The 17,756-nt window shown below is 37.0% G+C and overlaps 1 protein-coding gene across 4 annotated transcripts in view; it reads left to right on the forward strand.

Annotated features, from left to right (window-relative positions):
- The window catches only part of msrb3 (methionine sulfoxide reductase B3), a 136,761-nt gene that overhangs the window by 15,904 nt on the left and 103,101 nt on the right, over positions 1-17,756 (forward strand). For 2 of the 4 annotated variants that reach the window (XM_060839314.1, XM_060839312.1), the window contains exon 2: positions 8,444-8,570. The exons of the other annotated variants lie outside the window; for them this stretch is intronic. In XM_060839314.1, coding sequence (XP_060695297.1) covers positions 8,495-8,570 — 76 coding nt within the window. In that variant the 5' untranslated portion in view covers positions 8,444-8,494. The remainder of the gene's footprint in view (positions 1-8,443; positions 8,571-17,756) is intronic. 4 annotated transcript variants of the gene reach the window in all.

Here is a 17,756-nt window from a genome sequence, read left to right on the forward strand (position 1 = left end):
AGCTTGCTCTGCCAATCCATATCTGAAGATTAACAACATTTACCACCATTGCTCCTCAAACCTGTCACACATCTGCCTGGAATTGTGCTATTGATTAATGTTTGATTGCCTGTTTAAAGCTGTGAATAAAGAAAGCAATGAGTTTGGCTACATTTAACCCAGAAGTGTGAACTAGACAAGGTCAGAAGGGTGGTGGTATCAGGTATTGGCTCAGACAGGAATGTTGTTCAGTTATTTTTGGCAGACCTCTTGACCTTCTCATGGACCTTGATTGAGAACCCCTATTTTGGATAGAACATTATGATTGACAGCACCACTGGTTGTCAGTCTTATATATAGTTAATGCTATGGTTACTCACAGGGCATCAAAGGTCACATCGCCATCTTGGGAGTAGAGCAGATGTACTTCTGTAAGTTCTGGCATTGGACTGTGCACATATTTGGATGATTCCTCCTTTATAAATTTATATATTATTAACATTTGTACTGTTGTATTACACACTAGTTTTGTGTATGTGTTTGACATTTTGTTCTGGAACTATGTCCTTCTTTAATTCTCTGTGATTTCTAGCACAGTATCTACCATTCATTTCGACCATTGTCTGACCTTTTAACTTTTCTGATTGCTATGGGCTCTGCTTTGTACAGTATTATGATCAAAACATTTACCGTTGTCACAAATGGTTGGTGAAAGTAATGACAAATTTATCTTCAAACTAGGATCAGAAGGAAAGATTTCAGATCATAAGCTGAGAATAGAATGACTTGCCAAATTTGTTGATGTGGATAAGAACAATTCAGAGTTGGTGCTGGGAAACACTTCAGGTGGGCCAAGGATAAATATGCTACTGAAAGAAAGACAGGGGATAGCAGAGAAAATAGTTGGAATCCATGTCACAATCATAGGGTTTGTTGTTACTGACATGGACTGAAGCCAGTCAGAAGTTAAAGTTGTAGAAGAAATGGACAAAATGTTGAATTTGATTATTGAAGTCTCTAAATTGAGGTCACTCACTCACTCACACTCTCACACTTACCATGTTGTGATCTTGGTACCTGAAGGTTGCAAAACATGGCTCATGCCATGATATCACTATGGAGCAAGATGAGGAGGCGGGGTCCAAGAACTACCTTAACCAGAATGGCAATTGAACCCCTACTGTTGAAGTTGTTCTGCACCATGCTGTAGCCATCTAGTCAACAGACCGTTAAATTGAGTTTTAGATGTAGCCAACTCTGAGAAAACATTCCCTAAGCTTTACACAATTTACAAGCGCACGTCGTTTCAAGGATAGGCGCTAATTGCCCACCCTCCCCCAAAATTGCTTTGTTAAGGGACAGGGAGTACACAACGAGCCAGAATTGGGAACAAAGTAAGTCTGGCCAGACTGGGGATGTGCAGCAGGAAGTAGTCACAGAGCTGGATAGAACCTGGAAGAGATTTAAATAGGATGACCAACAGCCCTGGTTTTGCCAGGATAGTCGTGGTGCCTCAGTGGTTTTCTCCAAGCTGCTCAAAGGTCTTGGTTTTGCCTTCTCACTTTCACTACCTAGAGCCCATTCTCCTTTGCCATACTGATTGTGTTCTGCTTATAGTTGACAAACCTCAAAATCCCTCTGACGCTAGAATTAGAATGTCATGCTGGAACATGCCCACAAGATGCAGAAAACCTATTCACTAGCATCCAGAGCCTCCTGCCAATTGGATATCCACTGCATTGCCTTTCAGCATCCCCTCATTTGGAAAGGTCCAACCAGTGAGTCAGGGTGTCCTGGGACAGGCTGGTGTGAAAGAGCAGTTTGTAATGGAAGCCAATGTCTGGAAGGATGAGACTGTTTCAAAACCGTATAAAGAATGTTGTCACTGTTTGAACTGCTTGACTTGTCAGGGGGAGGGGGTTAAATATCACTGAATAAGATAGCTTTGAGTGCAAAATGTTTGTGAAGTACTTGGGAGTAATAGTACCGGCAGTGTATAAGAAGATTTTTAGGAAGTGCTGAGGTGAATAGTTATTTTGGGTAATTTACATCTAATAATGGGTCATTTAGCTGTATGACCATATGGTAGACAGGAGAGAATCAACCTCTGGCTGAAGACAGTGATGCCTGCCAGACACAATATGGTCTTAGAGGCATTTGGAAACTACCTTTTGGCATTAAGAAAGACAGCATGTTCAACCAGAATTCCCGCAAAGATTTCATGATTTACTGCGTGTAGTTCTGGAAGCAAACAGTATCACCCAAACTTTAGGCACAGTTGCTATTTTAAAATCTAGTTTCAATCTAAAAACACCTATTGTTGGAATCCAGTGCACAAATGAAAATTAAAGGGGGCTCTTAAATAGAGATGACTCTTATATTGTGCACCGCACAGAAAGATTAGAGGAGAAAAGAGAATGTTCAGAACTTGTGACAAACAAAACTTTGTTTCAGTCTTTTGATGGATAAGAGCGAGAAATGCCATTGAAACAAAAGTCTGTGGTTCAAGACTACTGTCTCCAATACTTGGGTGTCTTAGTACAGTTGCCAACTCAAGGTGAATTTTTTTCTGGCAGATGTCATTACATACCTGACTACCCTCAGCTACTCGACACACAGATTCCTAGCATTGGTCACCCAACATATGCAACAGAGGTCCAAGAGGTTCCCAAGGATTTTCAAATTGTCCCTTTGTTTCAGCTTGCAAAAATCTTATCCTGCATTTATTTTAAGACCATAATACATAGGAGTGGAAGTAAGGCCATTCGGCCCATCGAGTCCACTCCGCCATTCAATCATGGCTGATGGGCATTTCAACTCCACTTACCCGCATTCTCCCTGTAGCCCTTAATTCCTTGTGACAGCAAGAATTTATCAATCTCTGCCTTGAAGACATTTAGCGTCCCGGCCTCCACTGCATTGTGCGGCAATGAATTCCACAGGCCCACCACTCTCTGGCTGAAGAAATGTCTCCGCATTTCTGTTCTGAATTTACCCCCTCTAATTCTAAGGCTGTGTCCACAGGTCCTAGTCTCTGCAATTTTGAATTGCAGTTGTAACGTCTGTGTGTGGTGGGATGCCAGCTAATGTAGTCTGTGTCGAGAACTCTAGGACAGACTTAATACGACAGAATTCAAGCAAGTGGAAGATGGCAGGACAGCAAGGAAAATATTGGACTGGTTGACTTCAGAGGTAGCAAAAAACTACTTTACTTTATCAAAAATTCAAAGGTAGAAGGGTTGTGGTGAAATGGAGGTTGGGAATAGTAACCGCATGGAAGTAAACTTTGAATGATCTGGAATGGAAAACAAAATTGCAATCAGTCTGGTCTAGCCTTAGGACAGTGTCAAATTCTCAGCCGAGTCGATATTAAACTTGGAGCAGGGTCTGAAAAGGGGCATTAGGAGCCAGTGTTGCGTGTACACTGCAGCTGACGGTTGTTCCTTTGGGTGCTGTGGATACTCAAAGCTACTGGCTTCCAGTCTGTTGCTGGCAGATTGTGCAAAACAAAACCACAATAGATGTGTAATCAATAGCCTGTCCTCTACTGAAACTGAACACTTGTATTTCCCTAGAATCTAAACAGCATCATATTATATTTCTTCAAGTCAGATCAATTACACCTTTAATTATACCCTCCATGTTGTTGTAATAATAAGTCACATAATTAATGAAAAGGGCACCAAATTACACCTATCTCCCATCTGCAATTGTCTCCTCTTCGATAAATAGCACTATACCTTTTCTTCCTTCTGCTTTAATTTAGAAAGGTTATCCGATTCTGGAAGCTCCTGCACTTGTGTATTTTTCAGCTGTTGAATATTACAGTTTATTTTCAAAAAAGTTCACAAACATATCATTAATCTGCCATTCTGAGTCATCACAGACTAGAAGCTTGAAACAGAATCCAGAATTAATTTTGACAGGAGTATATCATCATACAATCTCTTGCATTAAGAAGTCCTGATGATGGAGTTGAGGAGCCCTGTGTTTTTCCTTTATTTAATTAGATAATGATAAGTGTTAAATTAGAATTCATCTTCCTGAATTATACTTTCAACTTTCTTTTCAAAACCCCAAAAATAAATTCAGTGCCTGAAAACTCATTTAGGAAACATTTGCCTGTTTGAGGTTTGCTATAACAAAGGTGGTTGGATCTAATTTTAAAAAGAGATGATCATGTTGCCTAAGATTGTAACGTTTTATGATTTACTCAATTAAAATCTAGAATTGTAATGCAATAGAAAAGATGAGGAAATGTAGGTTTTGTAATTATGAAAGGCTTTGATGGACTGAATAACAGCAACTATATTCTCTAATTGGAGTGCCTGTGATGAGGGTTATCAGTTGAAAATTATCGCTTGGATCGAGAAAAGATGTTAACAGAAATTTCTTTACACAGAGGCTGTTGGAATAAAGTGCTTTGCCACAGGGAATAGTTGGAATAGAGACCAAAGTATCTTTAAAGGGAAAATTGGATAACTATTTGGATCAGTAACAAAGTGTGATAGTTTAGGAATGTGACAAGTGCCAGATGCAGAACTTTTACATATGCTCACTGATCTCCCATGGCAGTATTCATAGTAATTTGGAGGTTTTGCTCTTGTTTAAACAGAGGATATAAATGATGTAATGTACAATGATTATTGAGAAAGTTGAAGTGTCTTTTAAATGCTGGTTAAAAATAAATAATTGTGAAATTGATTCCATCTGGATTCAAAATGTAGAAATTGATATTAAATTAATCTATTTAATTGAAACAGAAGGTTAAATTGTACTTCAAAAAAGGGCTCATATAATTTTAGAGTTTGGAATAAAGGCTATGTACATTTAAAACTGAATCAATACAAATTAAATTAAGTTTGTACTTAGAAAAAGTGTATAATGTGTTTCTGATCACTATAAGTTTTAAAACTGTATGAAATATTTTTATATCCATTTAACTAATATTAATGTGATCAGGAAGTGGGGAGGGTGAGTTGAATCTTCCTGTGGTTCCATATTCTGATACATATTTTATAAAAGCTTTGCTTTGTGGTACTGGCCCGTGCTTAGATTTTTCGTAAACCTGGTTTTCTTCAACATAACCTGTCCACTGCCATTATCAGTCCTTTGAAATCAAGGTGATTCCTGCCAGGTTTTGTGATTTGTGTGTCCTTGGATGACTCAGCAGGACTTCCTGGAGATGCAGGTCTTTGGATAGTGGAGTGAAGAGTTGCTCAAGCCAGGATTCTGATCTCTATCCCTCAATGAAAACGAGCCTTCTAGCTCAGTGAGCAAACCAGAATCTCAACCTTCTCAAAACTTTCTATCCCTCTGCTTTTGTCAGTTCTCTGCAATAGTTAATGCAGTCAGTACCTGACTCTGTTGTGACTTGTTGGTTGAGATGCTGCCACATGGTATGGTTTACAGCAAGTTGCCCCCAAGTCGGTTAGGTCTTCAGAAAGATCTTAAATTTTTTTTTGTCTTCTTTGAGATTAAGTGCCATTCTTAAACTGAGAAAAGAGAATCTGTTTTAAAAGCTGATTATTTGGAATGTGGATTCCATGTCCAAGCCAATGGAATTTAGTTTGTATGATCGTAATTGCAATGCATGGAGGATGTGGCTTAGGTGAGGCTGCTGGAGACTTCTCTCATGCCTTCCCATTTGAATTTCAGTATTCTGTGGAGACATCGCTGGAGGAGATACTGTAAGCTATAGATATGATGCAGGCAAACCACGGAGTAAAGTAAAATAATGTAGTAAAAAGATGGCCTCAGTTTTTTTTTTCAAGATCCATATTGAATGGGACTACATTGGACCTAACCTCCATACTGACAGGGCAAACTTCACTGCAGAATGTGAGTGTTGCTAACCCTATTCAATTGTGACTGGTTTGATCCTGTCCTTGCCTGCCATTCAGGCAGGAATTACATGGTCAGGAATGGAACTGTTTTTATGCCCTCTCCCTTTCCACTATGAGGTTGGAAACATTAATATCAGTTATGCATCACTGGTTGGCATAAGGAAGCTCAGAGTCATATGGCACATCATTGCTGATCAACAATCGCCAAACAACACATCCCATTTACCTGCACTAGGTGCAAAACCTACTGTGCCCCAGCATTTTAAGTACTCAGCCAGATGCTTCATGAATTTTGAGAGAGTATCTGCCTCCACCACACTCTGTTCTATATTTCTACCACCCTCTGGGTGAAAATTATTTTTCTCAGATCTCCTCTAAACTACTTCCTCCTCACCTTTAAACTTATGCCCTCTGGTGTTAGACATGCTTGCCATGGGGAAAAGATTCTCACAACCTACTGTCTATGCCTGTCATGGAGTGTTCTCTCATAATTACGCGTACCTCAAATGGATCCCCCCCTCCCCACTGCCCACTTCAGTCTTCTCCGCTTCAAGGAAAATATCACTCATTTTGTGTCATCTCTCAAACTTATTAATTATTTCTTTTACATTCACATCTAAGTCGTTCATATATAACAAATAGTAAGCATCTGAGCATTGATCCCTGCTGGTTATAGGCTTCCAATCACATCCCTCCATCATCACCCGTTGCTTTCTTTTGCAAGCCACTTTTGGATCCAGTTTGCCAACTTGCATTGGATCCCACAAACTCTTACCTTTTGCACATTTTCCATGTGGCACCTTGTCAAAGACCCTATTGAAATTCACGTCAACCACATCAACTACACCGACCTCATCAATAGATTTAGTCCTCTTTTCAAAAAAAAACTCTTAAGTTTGTCAGACAGGATCTGATTAATGTGTTGAATAATCCTGTCCCTTCAAATATTTTCCAATAATTTCCCTACCACTGACATCAGATTGACTGGTCTGTAGTGGCTCAAGACAGTTCAAGGACCTGACCTATACAAATTTACCTGATTTATTCAGGTAAGTTCATCGCAGCAAAGACATTAATCTAGAATTTTTTAATTAGATTAGATTAGATTAGATTAGATTACTTACAGTGTGGAAACAGGCCCTTCGGCCCAACAAGTCCACACCGACCCGCCGAAGCGTAACCCACCCATACCCCTACATTTACCCTTACCTAACACTACGGGCAATTTAGCATGGCCAATTCACCTGACCCGCACATCTTTGGACTGTGGGAGGAAACCGGAGCACCCGGAGGAAACCCACGCAGACACGGGGAGAACGTGCAAACTCCACACAGTCAGTCGCCTGAGGCGGGAATTGAACCCAGGTCCCTGGCGCTGTGAGGCAGCAGTGCTAACCATGAATGAAAGTAAAGATATCCAACTGTGGAAACTTAGTAGATTTCAGTTGTGCGTTGATGATCATTGAAATGTGCCAAACAGAAACTTTGTGTATTATAGGTAAGAAAATGCAAAGTGAAACTTTTGTGAATCTGCTCACCCTGCTTTCGAAATGCTTGTTTTCACCAGTAGATGGCATCTATTTTACCAACACCATGAACAGATTATAATTATCATAAATCACCCAGTTCAAGTATGCTGGAACCCCAATACTGGGGCACACTGCCTATTAATTGCAAAATACATCCTTGTTCTTTGCCTGACCTGCAGAGTGACATCACTGCCTCTCTTCCTGTTGCACTGTAGCTGTCTGACCCAAAGGCTTGACATAAGCCAGATGGCTTCGATTGGTAGGCGCATAGGCTGCCTGGTACTGCAATTGATGATACTGAATAGGAAGACCTTTTTATGGTCAGCTGTGGGGACTGAGTAAGACTGCAGTTCTTCGAGGTAATTGCACATCACTGAACATTTTCATTTTCACAACAGGTTCTGTGAAAGTCACAAAAATTCTGTTTTTATGTATCTTTTTGTTTCATGTTTAAATGTTTCTAGCATTTATTCACAATAAATAGACTCCCCACAATGAAATGTTGCTCAGTGCCCTTTCTGTTTTGCAGAAAACAGTCGTTTTGAAGTTGACATGTTTACTTTTGTTTAATGGCTCTTTGAGGCTGTTCATTGTGACACTTAATTTTGTTTCCTTTTTCTCTCCTTGTAAAAGCAGGAAAAATTGCTTTGGCTTTGCAGTAAGCCAGCTTTAAGATGTCAGAGTTAACATAAGCATATTTCTTTCAGACACACTCCAGAACGGGCGCAAAGTATGTTTCTTTGTATAAATCATTGTTTTGCTCCTCAGAAGGTGATGAGATTCCAGAGATGTCTATGCTTTCTGTCTGTGAAAACACAAGAGGCAACATTACTTTGAAGATTCATCGCTCTTTGAATGCCCATATTCAGCTTCACCATGTGTTTTCATCTATTTGTCATGTGCAAATAGAAAAACAATTGCTTTCTCACTTACAAATATTAAACCTAGTAAACCAAGCTAGTGGTTTCCTATGACTCGGAATTGTCTTTTTATAGCATGAAACTTGGAATTTTCTGAATTTTGTCTAAATATGCTGGCTGTTATCATTTTGATGTTTTAATGGAACTTTTTTTGTGTTTTCCTACTTAGCTGTTGTTCCCTGCTTCTTGCCTCTTATTTCTTGGTGGAAGTACCCCAGTGATGTCTGCATTCAACCTGCTGCATTTGGTGACAAAGAGCCAGCCAGTAGCCCTTCGTGCTTGTGGGCTTCCCTCAGGTTGAATGTGTGCTGCATGCTGTGTGACATGAAACTTTGGGTGCTGTTCGCATTAAGAGGGTGATTCTGCTGTAGAAAAAAGTTTAGGTTATTGAAGTGACATTGACCCTTGTTTTAGTTTTGTAGAATTTGTCTTTGAAACTAGAAGTTAGCTATAAATCACTTGCTTTGAGTATACACATTACCCCCATCTTAAGAAGCCAAAGTAACATTTACCAGCTCCCCCTGGTCTATATATTATCATCCATTACTCCTGATGGTATCTTCCTGTTCTGAATTGCAGGGATAACCCTCCAATCCTGAGAAAACTGAAAGCTTAACTGTTATCATTTTGCTGCTTGAAAATATTATTCCCTGCCTAGACAGCATCTTGACATTATCATGATTCTGTATTAAATATATTCTATTTCATTTACAGAAATTTAATAACGATGTCAAATGAAAGATGACAAAAAATATAAGATTATTTCATAGCTCTAGAAGTTAGGAAAGGTTTTGATATCTTGAGGGGGTAAATTAAGGCACTTGATTTGTACAGCACATTTTTTTATTCTTGGCAATGTGCTTTAAGCCTAATTAATATTGTTTTAAAGAAGCTATTTTTGCAGTATTAAGCCAGTGAAAACTTCAGCTAAAAATAATTATGTATGTTTGCTTCTCATTGGAGATGTTTAAGTTGATTCCAGAAGCAATTCTAACAATAAATTGGATAATACCATATTCTGTAATCCTGAGTGATGCTGGGTAGATCCTAGTGTTACTTTTAATGAAGGACCAAAATAATACTACTTTGTGATGGAAAAGAATAATGAAAGTGCATGGCTTTACTTAAGTTGCTGGCATTGTTTAAAACACAAAGAGTTGTTTCTCTTTCAGTTTGTGCATCATGTATTCATGATGGAAAAGCCACAACTTTAATCTTCCTTATTTGTTGTTGTGGTTCTGTTCACTGCGCTGGGAATTTGTGTTGCAGACGTTTCATCCCCTGTCTAGGTGACGTCCTCAATGCTTGGGAGCCTCCTGTGAAGCGCTTCTGTGATCTTTCCTCCAACATTTGTAGTGGTTTGAGTCTGCCGCTTCCGGTTGTCAGTTCCAGCTGTCTGTTGCAGTGGTCGATATATTGGGTCCAGGTCGATGTGCTTATTGATTGAATCTGTGGATGAGTGCCATGCCTCTAGGAATTCCCTGGCTGTTTTCTGTTTGGCTTGTCCTATAATAGTATCCTTAGTAGCCACACACGCAGATGACAAGCAACATGAATTCAACTGGGACAACACTACTATTATAGGACAAGCCAAACAGAAAACAGCCAGGGAATTCCTAGAGGCATGGCACTCATCCACAGATTCAATCAATAAGCACATCGACCTGGACCCAATATACCGACCATTGCAGCGGACAGCTGGAACTGACAACCGGAAGCGGCAGATACAAATCACTATAAAGGCTAGAGGAAACATCACAGAAGCGCTTCACAGGAGGCTCCCAAGCACTGAGGATGTCACCCAGACAGGGGACGAAACGACTGCAACACAAATTCCCAGTACGGTGAACAGAATCGCAACAATGAGCACCCAAGCTACAAATCTTCTCACAAACTTTCCTTATTTGTGTATGCACTTGCCACATCTCAGTTCAGAAATTATTAAGGTATTACAATTTGATGCCCTCAAAATGCATTGCTTCACTGTGGGAAACCAGTGACGTTCCAGTTTAAGTAGGTTAAATAAAGAGGATTGTTTTTGTGAAAATAGGGTATTGAGCAATCAAATATGCTAGAAATGTTGAACATCTGACACATAAAAGCCTGGAAACATACTGTAGATCAGGCAATATCTGGCAAAATAACTGGCTGAACATTGTGGATTAAAACTGTGAACCAATAGCACATCTGTATGAGGTTTTTTTAAAAACAAAAAAAAATCTTGCCAATTAGATATAGTCCATTGAGATGGAAGCACATACACATGACGTGGATTGAAATATTATTCAATAAAGTTTGATCACCAATAAACCCGTCAGGTCATCAGAGGAAATTCTTCTCCTTGCTAATCTTCCTCATAGCCCACTGCCAGAAGCTGGTCAAGAGGTTGTACGTTACTTAGCCCCTATCCCTGTATGGAACATCAGAAATTCAGAGCACAACCCAGCCCTCACTGAAATAAGCTAACTACAAGCTGCAGTGTTAAAGTCCATTAGACTTTGCTAAATAAGAAATCAATCTACAGACAGAAACATTACTGCCATTCATTGGACCACACAGCAATTGTTTTTTCCATGATTCAAGTTCACTCATGATTACCATGTAGATATGAAAACCGGAAATCTGAGAATTTTATGTTAACAAAGGACTAGTTTCTGTGATAACAGAACCAAATCTTATTGCACAAGAATGTTGACTCTAGTAAGTTTATCCTATGTTTTGGGAACATCTTGATGTCAAGTAAGTAATATTTGAAAATATGGAGAGACATAACCTATTGTGACGATTTTCATTGGAAGAAAGGTAAGAGGTTTACTAGAGCTTTACAGAATTGGAAAAGGTTTGTTATAGAGAGTAGGGAAAGTATTAATCAACAAATGTTGATTGGTCATTATTTTTAAAAGGATAGAATATTTTCATTATATTTTGTTGTAATAGATAATGTTTTGGCACAGGGTAGTGTTTGGACTTGGGCTTTTGGAAGCTTTAAGGGAAAGTATTTGAAGCAGAGGAAGTTGCAAACAAGTGAGGCTGCTGTCTGATTAGCTTTTTATACTGATACATGTTCTGAATCAGAAAGAGTTTACTTTATACCAAACTTCTAACCTTCATTCTGGCTGTTGTGAATCTCCATGACTTTTATAATGTGCACGTTTACCTGGAAAAAAAGTGAACTCCAAGCCCTTGATTTTGATCTTCAGACAACTGCTGTCTGACAAGTTCCTGAACTCAAATAGATATAAATGTACAAAGTTATTCAACCAGCCAGAGAGCTGCAGAAACACCAAATGAGCACCCGATTGCTGCTTTTCTGATTGAGGCTCAACAATTTTAACAATAATTCCAAATTTACCTTTTGAATGGCCTATTCAGTTTGTTCACCATTGGAACTGATTGGAGTTTGCATGGTTAATTATATTTTGGAATTCATTAAATGGCATGTTTATTTTTACATATAAAACAATATATTTATTTTTGCCAATTTGGTTCTATGCTTTCCAAACCTCAACTGGTGTTCATTCCAGATTCATTAGTTGCTCTCTTACAACTTGTCCAAGTGAGCCTGAATGTTGAGTAATGATCAGATGTTTGTCTACGAGATCATAAAAGCTGAACAAGATCATCGTCATATTTAAAAAATCAAGCGCTTTCTAGGAGGGATCAATGAACAACAGTCATTGGAGGAACCTTAAGTGATTTACCCCTCATCCTCTTGCCTTGCCCAGTCTCATTTTGGTAGCCACTACAGTTGCTTTACAATTTTGCACAGACTGGAAATTGTACCTGGGATCCTTCTGTAAATTTGATTCAGCTAACTTCTGGCTTAACAAGCTGAACCGTCAAGGCAAACTCAATGTTATGATTTAATACATTGAATACGTTGACCCAGCAGTACAGTGATTTGCTTATACCATCAACTTTGGGTTATAGATATTGCTACAAACAGTACATTATCAAAGTTACAGTTTGCATTATCACCTGCATTCCTTGAGAATGGTTTCATTCTCCAATTAAGCAGACATTATTGTGCAATATAGTTAACTAGTACATCACACTAAGGCTGAACTTGTCAGTCTTAGTGTTTCAAATACTTCATCCTGCTGAACACCACATTTTATTTTTAGGAAAAGTAGTTTGATTTTACTGAAGTGTATTTACCATATATACTCAAGTAAAAGTTGATCTCATGTAAAGATTGACCCTCTAGTTTTGACCAAAAAATTTGGAATTTTCTATATATCTTGTGTAAACGTTGGCCCTAGTTCTTCACAGATAACAGATCAACAGTTATGAGTCAAGGTATTATCCTGTATGTAATTGTTACGGCTACAATAATCGACAAGACTGTATTAGAGTCAAATGTCTGGTAACTTTTTTTTATCAGAAATAACAGCTTAAAATGTTAGTTTGAAAAACTAAAACAACTGCAAATGAAAGAAAACTGAGGAAATGGAAGAAATTGGCAGGCAAGTTTAAAACGCATCAGGGCAGAGTCAGGTGTGTGTAGCTCACCTGAGCTCAGTTCTCCTGTAACACGCATGGAATACAGTTATATACCTAGTTAAGGTTTTGAATTTCTTCATCATTTTATATAAAAATACCCTCCAGAGAAAGCAAAAAATATACAGCAATGTTTAAACTGAAAATTATTGAAATTGCAGAGAAGACAAATAACTGTGTAGCAGCAATTATTGTAATTCGTTGTGTTTTTTTTATTCATTTAACGATCAATTGGGCTTCTGCTAATGATATGGAATTTTGAATTATAGCATGAATTTCAGTTCCTCAAAAGTAGTATCCATGTAATAGTTGACCCTATAAATTTTACCTTAAAACAGTCTTAAAAGTTCAACTTTTACGTAAGTATATACTGTGTTTGTTCCAGTGCAACATTAGAACTTCCAGTAGAGGGCATATGTGAGTGCCTTTCAGATTATACAGATATGCAACTTACAAGCATGTTGAAGGAGCTATTCACTTAGCCATCTTAGGAGAAATTATTTAGCTATCCATTATCCACATAATTTTTGTGCAACAATTTCTTGTTTAAAATCACACCGAATGTGAAACAATAAATGGATTAGAATTAGTTCTAATAATAAGTCTTCATACTTCATTTATCTGAATACTTTTGAGAATCTAAACATTGAAGTATAACCTTGGGATCTATTTCCATGTATGTACGTTTTATTTATTCAGTGTTTCTATTTTTCCATTTGAGTAACGTTGTATGAACTGATAGCTGATGATTGTAGTAGAAATAATGATACTTAGATTAGGCTTCTGTTGTGCCTGGCTGCTGTTTATGTTCAAATCATTGATGAGGAAGATAACTGAGCAATATGACCAAAATATTGTGACACAAGCATTGTATGTCAGGAAAGTAATACAAGAAAGTAATGGAAATAAATGCTTTTGTTTTGAAGCATGAGAGAGCATTTGATACATAAAACCACATCTGTCAATACTTATAAATGAGCCAGAATCACAATGTCTCAAGAGAAAGCACTTTTAATATTGGAATCCTTACTTGGCTGGAAAAAGGAGGTTCCCTATCTTGATCTGAAAACTCAGAGGAGCTAAGGGAAGGGAAGTGAAAACTGAGTTGTTTTGAAGCATTTTCTACAGCAGACTGCCCCTCTATAAATTCAGTGCTGCATACTTTGCTTTTTTTCTTTGTGTTTTGCATTAGAATAGTCTCCAGTCATTTGCTTAATTATTTATTGCATGATATTCTGCTAATTAAATGTGTGCTGCTACTTAGAACACTTGATTCCCTGTATGTTCCCGTCTGCACAGTGACTACAATTGTGTAGGGCAAAGGAAAGACAAAGAAAGTTATTCATAAAAATGTTTTATTAACTAAACTTCTTTAAAAATTTAAACTACTTTCATAAGCTGGACACTGAAAAGGTCCATCTTTGCCACTGCATTGCCTCTATGATAGGTGCACAGATATTTATTCTAAAATGATTCTGATTAGATACTTTTCATTCTTAAGATCGGACTGCAACATTTATCAAAAATCATCCATTTTCCTGCCATTTCATGTATCGAGATATTTGTAACATTAAAACTTAAAAACAAGTCAATGGGCACATGACCTACTGGACAGTAAAAGAGTAAGAATGGTTTGGATGCATGCGTTTCCTGATTATTTAAAGTATTATAATCAGTTGTTGCATTTTTCACATGTTGTTATGCAAAATTTTTTTTCCCCTGTGATTAATCTTTTGAAATTAAACACTTTGGAAATATTTAAATCCACAAACACTGGAGCTGGTTTTCCACTTTGCAAGGTAAATGGTTCTTCACAGTGGTTGTCCGTTGTGAAAAATTCCTTCTTGATCTACAGATGCATTTTATTGAAGAAAGCTATTGCTGTCTTAATCAGTTTTTTGCAAGTAGCAAATGATCCTGTGTTTTCTTTCTAAATTGCACCCATGTTTGAAGTTGCTTTATCGAAATGTCTTGCCTTGAATCTTTCAAGATAGTTTCAGTGGATTAATTGTTGTTTTTAAGATTTTTATGACCTATATTCTAAATAGGATTTAGTAGATTTAAGGAAGATCTATAAGATTAGCTCAAGTACCATCTGCAGAGTTGTAGTGGATTCAGTGTTGAGTTTCTAATGCAAAACCATTTTATAAACTTCTCAAATATCTGTTTCTGATGTCCAGCATCCACAGTTCCTTGTTTTTTTAAGTAATTGCAGGTGTTTATTGAATTAAATGTGAATAAATAGCATATCTTTCAAATAAATATCTTTTTGAATGGTCAATAACAAGCTCACTGCAAGTAAATAATTTTGAAAATAACTGTAGCATATTTAAACTTTTAAATTGAATTTTAGTCTTCTATTATCCAATGACCTAATTAAAGAGATCATTGCATACTGTTTGCACCTTGCTACACACCAAAAGGCAAGTTCATGGGGGTAGAATTTTCTTAAACCGGAACAATTTAGTTTGCTTCATGTTTTTGATTTCTTATAAAATGCTATCATTTCATGCAATTCTTTGAAAGCTGTTTAACATAATTATTCCAATGCTCAGACAACAAAACTTCAGTACTCACATAAAACCAAATTTTGTCAGTATTTTACTAATTAAGGGGGGAAACCTTGGTTAACCTTGTTATTGACCCAGTACTGTAGGAATGAATAGAGAGGAAATGGGCTTTAGGTGATTGACAAGGTAATCTGCTTCTTATTTATGAAAATATGTAAAAATACTTGAACATCAGTGCAAAAAAAATCATCTTTTTCTGTATGTGAACCCACAACCAAATGACTTTAGTTAGGTCAAAGATGTTTGGAAAATTATATTCGGGTTTGATTTCAGGCAGTTTCAAACGTTTATATTGCACTGTGACTAAAGCAGCAATGTTGTTAAAATAGCAAGGTCTGTTTTTCTTTATATAACCCAAATGGCCTATTTTTTTTCTTTGCCCTCCTCCCTCTCCTGCCTCACCCTGCCACCCATCCCCTCCCCAAACCCAAAAAATAGGTTTTCAATTTCTCTGAAACTTGTAAATTAACAAAATGTAACTTCTAGTATTCTGTACTAGAATCTGATATTAAAAGTCACAATGGAATATTTTGACAATGAATTATTGCTCCAGATTTTTTAAAAAGGAGTTTACCTATATGGAAGTTTTCTTTTCTGAAAGATGTACATGAAATTAACAACTTAACATATTAAGACTAATTGGATTCTCTTGAACAATCTAATTAATTCTTGTACAGTCAGTTGCAAAAGTATTTACCTAGTAGAAAATTATATTTATATTTGAAGTTAAAAATGCTAAGCATGGAAGAAATATTGCTAATTAGAAACTGATGTTCAATATACAAAAACCAAATAATTTGTAGGGTCTGACATGAAGCACATCGAGCAAATTGTATGAATAGTGATTTAGCGGTTCTTGTAAGACTAACAAAGAAACCAGGAATGAAATCTTTATCCCTTCCAAATAGGACTGGAGTGAACAAAGGAATACAGCAGTGCTCTTTCAAAGCCTGTCATTAGAATGAATCTCTACCAGACAGTTAATGAGAACATTGCTAAGAGAAAATAATTATATTTCAAATATTCCCACCAAAAGTAGTTGTGCAAAATTAGTGTAAATTAAAAGCGTATATTTTCCAATGACACTTTAATGATTTCAACTCTTAAAAACAAAATTTGGATAAACTTTTTTGTTGCTTAATTAGTACTTAAATGTTTAGGGAGTCCTAAACAATATGATTATAAATGTAGAAACAAAAGTATGGAACAACATGCCTTAAATGAGTTAAATGTATCTGTTTGGAACTGTTTTTATGAATATTTGTAGTAATGACTAAAGGTAAAAGTTGAAAAGCATTCAATGTTAGGAAATTGCAATCCAATACCATGTAATTTAAACCTGCAGTTACTTCTCTTGCAGTAAATGACATACAGATGGGCAACTCTGGTCCTTGTAGTTTGTATGCACAATCGATCTTTTTATATAAAGAACACATTTCTCAGTAACAAATAAATTATTTGCCACTTTTTTTTTATAACGTTTCTCTTTTAATGCAAGTTTTTCTGAAGCTAACTTTGTATAAAGTTCTTATGCAGTACAGTTTTGTATATGTTAAACTTTTCCTAAAATAATAGTGAGAAGAAAATTGAACCTACTTCTCTTGAGTTTACTTTCTTTTTTCCTTCTCGTTACTTTCTTTTCCCGAAGGCAGTATTTAAAGCTTGAATATAATTCATCGGCTGCATTAGCCCTCCAGCATCACACCAAAGTAGTATGTTTTATGCATGAACATGAACTGTCAATGTTAGCAGGCTATTTGGCTCTAGTGGTCACCAAAGCTGAGCTGGTTTCTGAACCTCTGTACTTCAGTTCGATATTATCAGGTTCAAGAGTAGGAAACCTGACATTTATTTCACACGTCTTTGCTCATTGATGTTGCAACCAATTGCAATATTTTCTGTTGCCTTGCTTTAATATTTCAGGAATCAAATCAAGGATCACAATGATCAGTATGGTTTAGTGCCCACTTCAGCAATTTACCTTCCTTAGGTTACCTTTTTACATATAAGATCAGCATACCAGTAGTGGCTGAAGTATCTGCAGAATGATACATTTAAATTCAGTGATTTTCTGGTTTAGAGGTTCACAGTCAAATGCAATCTTGTGGACAATAAATGAAGGTGGATTAAAATTTTATCCTCAACTTTACAAATATATTAAATTGTAGGTAAACAAAATGATCTTGAATCAGGATTAAATACACTGTCCTATATCGACTACAGTGTACTAGTGATCATTTTTTATGAAGTATCAGACTGCTATGTGGAAAATAAATTCAACGAGATAAAAAGCCAGAATGGTTGGGCTTATTAGCCCACCAGTTGAGCACGTCTGATGTTGATCATATAGTTGAGACTTCTATGGATGTGTTATCTTTTCAGCATATTTCTTGCTGAAACATGGTAGATTAA

This window comes from Hemiscyllium ocellatum, chromosome 19 (genome assembly GCF_020745735.1).
Source record: "Hemiscyllium ocellatum isolate sHemOce1 chromosome 19, sHemOce1.pat.X.cur, whole genome shotgun sequence".
Classification (NCBI taxonomy): Eukaryota; Metazoa; Chordata; class Chondrichthyes; order Orectolobiformes; family Hemiscylliidae; genus Hemiscyllium; species Hemiscyllium ocellatum.